At 35.7% G+C, this 8834-nt stretch overlaps 1 protein-coding gene across 1 annotated transcript; it reads right to left on the bottom strand.

Annotated features, from left to right (window-relative positions):
- Positions 1 to 687: 687 nt before the first annotated feature.
- Positions 688 to 3000, bottom strand: LOC109186770 (BAG family molecular chaperone regulator 7-like). The gene is made up of 4 exons (XM_019336894.1): positions 2130 to 3000; positions 1550 to 1831; positions 804 to 1159; positions 688 to 761 (listed from the first exon to the last, which is right to left on the bottom strand). Exons 1-3 carry the CDS (start codon positions 2841 to 2843, stop codon positions 962 to 964), a joined length of 1194 nt encoding a protein of 397 aa, XP_019192439.1. The 5' UTR covers positions 2844 to 3000; the 3' UTR covers positions 688 to 761; positions 804 to 961.
- Positions 3001 to 8834: the final 5834 nt, after the last annotated feature.

The following is an 8834-nucleotide window of genomic DNA, read 5'->3' as shown; positions in this document are numbered from 1 at the left end:
TTTTTTTTTTTTTTAAGAGTCAAATTCTATCAACGTAATTTAAAAATTTTTTTATATCAGAGCCAAACTCTACTAACGCAACTTGAATTAGTCTTATAGTGATATAGATTACGTGTTAGCTTGAATTAGGTCACTTAACCATGTTATTAAAAGTTTAGACTTGTGGACCAAAAGCGGAAGAAAAGTACATGGATTCTAGTATTCAACATCAGCTACCTAGTTCACATGTTTAGCTATAATATGGGGTGGCCCAAATAACAAATGCATTCACTTAGAATCCACTTAACCAAGAATAAGGTGTTATACCATGGAGAAGGTCCACCTTCTAAGGTGAATCCGTATCCAAAATATGTAATTTATTTATTTAATATTCACAATTTATCTTTTACAAAATTATGAATATTTCAGTATGTAAATTGTGTACTTCGGATTCGAGTCTACAGAATAATTTGCCAAGAACAAAAAAAACTCGTTATATACACATATGGGACGAAAACACATGATAAAGTCTTAACAGTCTGAATATGATGGGCATCTGGGTCACCGGATTCCCACCACTTTTGTGGGGCAAAAAAATAAGGAAAGCTGAATCTGGGCCATGTCAAAAGTTTCATTTTCTAAGCATGATCCTCTGAAGTTTGCAGACTTTAATGTTCTTAACAATTAAGATTTGTGAGACCATCAGCATTAAGTAAACATAATAAAAAGGTAAAAGCTTGGTAATGGAAGATGGTTACATAAACACCAAATGTTTAAAACATCTTAACATACAAGCAGACTTGCTTACCTGCTTGCTGCTTCACATTATCTCCATTAGCAGAATTGGAAGGTAAAATTTCAATGAGTGCAGAAACACCATTGAAATAGTACATAAACGATACATTGAAGGCAAGAGAATATAAGTTTTTTGCTGGACATTAGCGGAGTTAGAAGCACGGTTCAAAGGTTTCGGGCCAGCATTTTATTCTTCATCGAGCATTTGAACTACTTTCGCCACTCCAGCTGCCAGCTCCTTCTGAATCGAGCCATCAGGCATATCAAATGTTCTTCTCTTCATTGACAGACTCCTTCCACCAGGTTGCGGGTCCACAACATCGATCATTGCTTCTAGCTCGTCCACCATGGACTTCTTTGTAGCTCGCACCAGAATATCAGCACCCTAAAACACATCACAATCGTCACACATTTCCATCACCAAGGTTGTAGAGAAAGCAAAGCAAGAGGATACTACAATAAGCGCTGCATTATGCTTACTCCCAATCTCATAACTGCTATAAGTCAAGCACGCTTAACCACAGAGTTCTTTGGCTATCTGGTTGCTATATCCTACTTAAAACCAATTGGTGATAAGTATGTGAACATTAACCATTTAACCACATCCTTCCAAGAAGCCACAACAGCCACATCTCGAATCGGGCAGGGGCTGAACACTATGAACACGAGATACTAAATAGGAATTGTACATCATATGGCATCTATCTATAATATTTTATATTTCTTCTAGACTGTCGTGTTCAAAGTGTAAACAACACCATATGTAATATATTACCTCAATGGCATCAACAGTGAGAAGAAGCACAATGATCTTCTCAGAGAATCTCTGTCTCTCCTCAGCATCACGAGCCACCCGACGCCTGTAAGAGAAGTTGTTGAACAGAGTTCTGAGCTCCCGCAACTTGGTTTTTGCAATTGCCAGCTCACGAAGAGCCCGAAGAACCTGAGATCTCCTTATAAGATAAGCCCTGAAGCCCATTTGTATTACCAATGCAGCATCTTTCAGTGACAACTCCTTTCTCTTCCCCTTATTCTTCTCCACTCTCCTCGCAAATGCCTATCACCATATTCACAAAACACAAAACATTCATCTAACATTGTTCACCTGGACTGTCCAAGACTGCACAACTATTACTAGGCAAAAAACATCCTTAATTCAATCTCCAATCAGAGTATCAGACCAACATTATAGTATAAAAATCACATCTTTTTCAATGGCAAGTTCAATTATCATTATAGTACACACTAGCAGAATTACACTAAACCGAGAGCAAAAATTATTCATCAATTAAAAAAAATGAAAAGTTAAGAACTTTATGAATCAGATTCTTGTACAGAAATAACCAAATGCAGACCTGTCTTAGGACGATGGCGCCATGATCAGAAGGCTCTTCAATCTCAACCACACGTTTGCAGCCATCTTCTTTTTTCTTCTTTTTCTCTTCCTTCTTTTTGTCTTTCTTCTCCACCATTCTATACTCCCCTGAATCTCCAGTCGACGCTTCGAAAGTGTAGGTCCTGGAGATCGGTTTGTCCTCCCCCTTTCCTTTGATCTCAGCCGTCAACTTGTAGCTCTTCTCCGGCGCTCCCTTCCTCCCGTCGTCGTTAATCTTCGCCACCCATTTGTACTTCCGGTCAAGCCCATCCTCCTCCGGACTCTTGATCTCCGCCGTCCAGGTGTACTTCCTGTCCCCAACTTTTGTCTTCTTCTTCTTCTCCAGTGATAACCGGTCAAACTCCAGTTCCAGCGCCGAGACCCGGTCACACAGGCTCTGTAAGCAGTGAGTATCAAATCCAGACCCGACTCGACGCCTCTGGACCCGCTTGACATTGCTGTAAAACGGAGTTCTTTCGATCTGAACCAGATCGGTGACAGCATCAAATTGGGAGGTGAAATCAAAACGGGGAAGCGAATAAGCGGTGGGACAGATCAGATCAAGAGCTATATCGAGCTCATTTTCGAGTGGAAACGAAGGATAGAATGGATTTCGAGAGAGGGTCGTCGTTTCTTTCAAGAAGAACGGTGGGGAATGCTCAAAAAGCTCGAATCTTGTGAATCGGCGGCTCATGGCTTCTTCAGAGAAAAGATTTGAACGAGAGCGAAAGAGAAGCAGAAAGCTTTTGAGTCAACTGGGGGAATGAGGTGAGGTGACAAGGTGACGATGATGAGGATGTCGCGGGTCGGTTTGGTGGATAAATGGATAACCGCCGCAGCAAATTGAAGCTATTGGACCGTGTGACGTTAATCGCGCTAAATCATTGTCCCACCTTTGTTAAATTCATCAAAATTTTAATATAAGAATAAATGTCTTACATAATTAAATACTATAATAATTTTTATAAAAGGCAAAATTTCATCTCTATTTGTTTGTTTGGTGCCTGCAATAACTTATCCTCACACAAGAATTGAGTTCAATTTTGTACCCTTACTCACAATTAAAATATGTGAGTCACTTCAAGCTTAAATTGATAGTAGGATTACACGTCCTTAACATAAGATGATAATTGAATTATACATTTATATTTATATATATTATATGCTCAACACCCACAATTTGTTATTTAAGAACAAATTAAACTATGTGAATTAATAGGACAATACTTTTATATAAAGTTTGCACCTAAATTCAGACTCACAAATCTCTATGAGGTAATGGAGTAGGAACATAATTATAATTAGCTCATTATAATTTATTAAAATTAAGTTTAATTATTACCAATATTTTTTGATTGAGTTCATCCCAGAATCATATCAATTGTACATAGATCAAGAAGAAGATTATTAATACAAGGGAACAATATAAAATTCATATAACAAGCGAAGGAGAGTACGATGAACTTGGGGAGTCAAACAAATGTATATATGTATCCATAAAAATGAAAATAGTAATATGGATTACACCTATAATTACTAATTATGTAGGAGTTAGTGGCCCTATATATTCAACAACGTAAAAACAAGCAGACAACCTGGCCATGAAAACAGCCATGGAAAAAGCTCCAAGCACCGCCCCGGTAGCCCACACTCTATAGTACTTTCCGGCGTCCGATACCACTGCCGCCTCCTCTCCCCCACCGTTATACGGCGGCCGGAGAGCGGTCTTCTCATCCGGACACCGCTCTCCTTCTTCTTCCTCGCCGTTATATTCGCTCAACTCCTTCGGGACGTCGTAAACCTTAAACCCCAAATCTTCCATGTCGATATCCCCATCGTCGCCGCCGTCATTCAGGCTCGAATCGCCGCCGCACGAGCAATCATCATCGGCCGCTCCGCTAACCGCCGCCGCCGCACGGCTGCAGTGGTCCCACTCGCGGAAAGCCATCTCCAGTTCCGAGAGCTTTTCCGTGATGTACAGCAGGTGGGTCGTCGGCTTCTTCGGCGGCGACTGGCGGCGCGATGCCATCTCCGCCGCCACGAGCTCCTTCAGCGACTCCAGCCGCTGCTCCACGCCGTCCGACAGGAGGTCGTGGTGCGGCGTCTCCGGCGGAAGAGTGAGCAGCTCCACCACTTTCGCTTCCAGTTCTCGTAGCTTCTTCCTCAGCGTCGTGTACCTTCTCGCCATCGCCATGGGTTTGCGTAGTTTCATCAACGTTAATTCGATCTGTTCCTTAAATTCAGTTTCGAGTTTCCTAACATCGAAAAGGCAAGTGGCAACAGGCGTGACGGTTAAAGGCAGTTGAGGCTAATTTGGGCCCTGTTCACTATTGGGCCTACAACGGGTCAAAAAGGAACAATCCATTTGGAAATACAAGAGATATTTCATCTTTTTACATAGGCCCAATTTGGATATCTTATAGCCAAGAATCAAATGAAGTTAGCATAAAGATCGATCCATAAAATGATATGAGTATCACTATTTATACGCAAATTATGCCGTGGAATCGTGTTCACCGAGAATGGTGAACACAAGTCAAAACAACGTCGTTTTTAGGCAAAAAAAAAAAAAAAAAAGTCGCGGATGTGGAGTTAACGGCGCGTTACTGATCAAATTATGAATTTTCTGTTATGAGATTATGAATTTTATGAAAATTCATAATCTCATAACAGAAAATTCATAATCGCATAACAGAAAATTTATAATCGCATAACAGAAAATTCATAATCGCATAACAGAAAATTCATAATTTCACAACTGAAAATTCATAATCTCATAACAGAAAATTCATAATCTTATAACAGAAAATTCATAATCTCATGGTTCCAAAGTGAATGTGTAGGCATGGTTCAAAAGTGAATGTGCAGGCATGGATTCATAATTTATGAATGTCCGTGATTTCGGACGGGAATATGTAGGCATGGTTCCAAAGTGAATGTGCATGCATGAATTCATAATTTATGAATGTCCGAAACTCCGAAATTACGAATGTAATGAAAATTCATAATCTCATAACCGAAAATTCATAATCGCATAACAGAAAATTCATAATCTCATAACTGAAAATTCATAATCTCATAACAGAAAATTCATAATCTCATAACAGAAAATTCATAATCTCATGGTTCCAAAGTGAATGTGTAGGCATGGTTCCAAAGTGAATGTGTAGGCAGTCACGTAATTAATTAAAAGAAAAAGAAAAAGAAGAAAAAAAAAAAAAAAAAAAAAGATAACGGTGCACTAACACCGTTGGAACCGTGTTCACCATTCCATGAATGGTGAACACGGTTCCATGGCATAACGTCTGCTATTTATAGGGGCAAATACAGCTAATTGTTATGCCATGGACCCAAGTCCAAAACGCGCGTATGAAATAACGGTGCTGTTAGTTGCATCGTTTCCTCAATTAATGATATATTTTTTTTTTTTTTGTGAATATAAAGTTCAAAAATTGTATTGTAATGTTGATATAATTGTGAATATAGAGTTTAAAAATTGTAAATATAGAGTTCTGCAATTGTGAATATTGAGTTTTGTAATTTTGTATATTGGGATCTAAAATTGTGAATATTCAGTCATAAAATTGTGAATATAGAGTTCTTCAATTGTGAATATTAAATTCTGTAATTTTGTATACTGAGATCTAAAATTGTGAATATTCAATTCTAAAATTTTAAATATAGAGTTTTAAAATTGTGAATATAGATGAATGAATTCTGAAGACAAACGTCGTTTTGAAGCAAAACGAAACCGTTTTGGACCCAGGTCCACAACATAATTTGCCAAATACAACTGTGTGAACCACGATCCAAAACGACGTCGTTGAATTTTATGAGTTAAAATAATGTACTTTATGCATTAGAATAATGTACATTATATGTTAGAATAATGAAACTTCTAAGGTAAGATAATGCACTTTATATTAAAATAATATACATTATGCTTTAGAATAATGTACATTATAAATTATAAAAATATATATTATAGTAAATAGCGTGAAATTGAAATTGTATGAAACGACATTATTTTTGAATCGTGGTCCACACGGCTGTTGGCCGGTTCGAACTATTTTCACACACAACACTAACAGGGCGTTTGGTTGGAGGGGGGGGGGGGGGGGGGGGGGGGAGGGAATTATGTGGGAAAGGAATTGTAATTTCATGGGAGTTGAATTACTGGGAATAAAGTGGGAATTTAAATTCCAGTGTTTGGTTGACAGGAATAGAATTACTGGGAATTTCAATTCCAATGTTTGGTATACATGGGAATTGAAAGGGAATAAGTAGTATAAAGTCAAAAATGTCCATTATTGTTGTTAGACATTAATTTTAAGTTAAAAAAGGAAGGGGTAATGTTGACTCATCACTATCTTTTTTTCCCAGGAACTAAAATACCAGGGGGGGACATGGGATTTTAATTCCATGAAAATGAGGGAATTGCAATTTCATGGAATTGCAATTCCCTCCAACCAAACTACGGAATTTAATGGTCTTTGAAATTAGGTGGAAATTAAGTGGGAAGGGAATTTAAAATCCCTCCAACCAAACGCCCTGTAATGGTTCTCTCGTATTTAACCTAACTATCATAATAACAACTCTTCAATGGCCAATTTGACCGGGTCACTCTTATAGATGAGGTTATCCATTTATCTTTTGAATCACTCTTGTGGTTAGACATATGAGCTTATTAAGATGAGGGGTTTATCCCATCGAGGACTATTATCCATTACATTGAGGAAAGACTATTATCCACGCAAAAAGATATATAAAGTAGGGAAAAATGTAATTTATGCCCCTCACAAATATGTCAATTATCAATGTTACCCCTGAATTATTAGTGGTGTAAATGTTGCCCCTTAATTTTCAAAACGTGACATATATTGTCCCTCCCCTGAATTATTAGTGATGTAAATGTGGTTACACGTCGTCTTTCTTGTTCGAAGACCGCGTTTTTTCCCTCAATTTTTCTTTCTTCGATTGTTCTGCTTCCGTTGACAATAATTTTTCTCCTTCTTCATATTAGGGAAGGGGCAATATATGTCACGTTTTAAAAATTGAGGGACAACATTTACACCACTGATAATTCACGGGTGACATTGATAATTGACATATTTGTGAGGGGTATAAATTACAATTTTCCCTATAAAGTATAGTCATGTCTAGCTTGAGAGTAGTTTTTTTTTTTTTTTTTTTTTTCTATAGTAATAAAAAATTAATAATTATAATTAATAATGATTTCATTTAATTATTAAATTATATTTCATTACACTAAATTTATTTAAAAAAAAAAAAAAACTATTGACAAAAGTCTAAATGGTATGGGTAAGTTTTTACTATTATCCATTATTGTATTTGGGATGTTTGGTAAATGGCTGTTAACTAATTCAGTTAGTAGGTTTGACTAGTTGATAACATTAGCTAATCTTTTAGAAATGTGTTTTGTAAATTAGTTGTTAGTTGATAGCTGATTGCATACAAAATGAATTTTTAAAAAAAAAAATTGATCAAAAAAACTACTTTGAGTAGCTTTTTGAATTGTAGCTAGCATTTTGGGGTAATAAGTTGTTATAAAAAAAAGCTAATTAATCAAACACTCATATTGATTAACTAAGTCAAACAATTTTTTTTTTTTTTTGAAAACAGTCAAACAGTTAATAGTGGTCAAATAAGCAAAAATTAGTTGATATAAGCTAACTATTTTACCAAATAGGGCCATTGAGTAGTAAATTAGTTGGTATGGACTATAATCTAGCACACAATAACTCACCCATTCACAACAAATTACAAAATTACATGCACCGAGTAAATCACATGCATTTAAGAGATCATGTACAATGAACTCAACGTAATAAGATTTTTTTTTATTCGTGTTACTATTTTATACCAAACATATTTATGTTTAAGTTTCATTTCTACTTTTGGAAAGAGTGATGAATCTTGATATATAGAACTAGGAAATAAAGATCGAAATCTTCGTTGTGGGCAATGAAGTAATTAATTAATCTTATAGTACTTTGGAACATGATAACTTTTTTGACTCATGAAATGATTTCATATAAAACCAGCTGCTATATTTATGTTTCATTTTTATTTTTAATTTTGGAGATTAGACGATCTTGTTAGTCAAACAAAATACAGATGCTATAGTCTTTCAATTTGTTCGTTGTTGTCAATATTTGATTTATGATCTAATTAATAAACTTTTGGCCTTATAAGTCATATATATACATTATTAATACTAATTAAATACACCATTTGTACACTTCTAGTACAACGTTAGTTGATGTCTGGTAAAAGAAAAAATATATATAATGCCAATAAAGTAAACACAAAAAGTCAACAACAGACCTCCCATATAAGAAATGTCACTACATGACCATCTGAGCATGAGATGCTTGGCCACAATATAATAATATATAATAAAACATTAATTAAAATTTTGATTAAATTTTATTAATGGAAACATGCATAAGATGGCCTCCAAAAGCTTGAAGACAATACTTCTACACATTAGCTATTAATTTGAAAAATTATTTGCTCGAATTCAAGCAAGGATAACATCAACAAACATAAACGATTCAAACCATATCTTTAATTACACTATATAATATTTGATGTTATAATTTAAATAATTGTATATCAATCTAATATTCTTAATATATTATAACAAATTCATAAATACTAG

This window comes from Ipomoea nil, unplaced genomic scaffold, assembly GCF_001879475.1.
Source record: "Ipomoea nil cultivar Tokyo-kokei standard unplaced genomic scaffold, Asagao_1.1 scaffold1407, whole genome shotgun sequence".
NCBI classification, from domain to species: Eukaryota; Viridiplantae; Streptophyta; class Magnoliopsida; order Solanales; family Convolvulaceae; genus Ipomoea; species Ipomoea nil.
This window is presented reverse-complemented; position numbering and strand designations above follow the sequence as displayed.

Bases quoted from the DNA above. Each gene is read 5' to 3' on its own strand.
- LOC109186770 (XM_019336894.1), bottom strand. From the start codon at position 2,843: ATGAGCCGCCGATTCACAAGATTCGAGCTTTTTGAGCATTCCCCACCG. The intron at 1,832-2,129 runs GTCTGCATTTGG...ATATGGTGATAG, and splicing joins GCGCCATCGTCCTAAGACAG to GCATTTGCGAGGAGAGTGGA. The intron at 1,160-1,549 runs GTAATATATTAC...GATGTGTTTTAG, and splicing joins TCACTGTTGATGCCATTGAG to GGTGCTGATATTCTGGTGCG.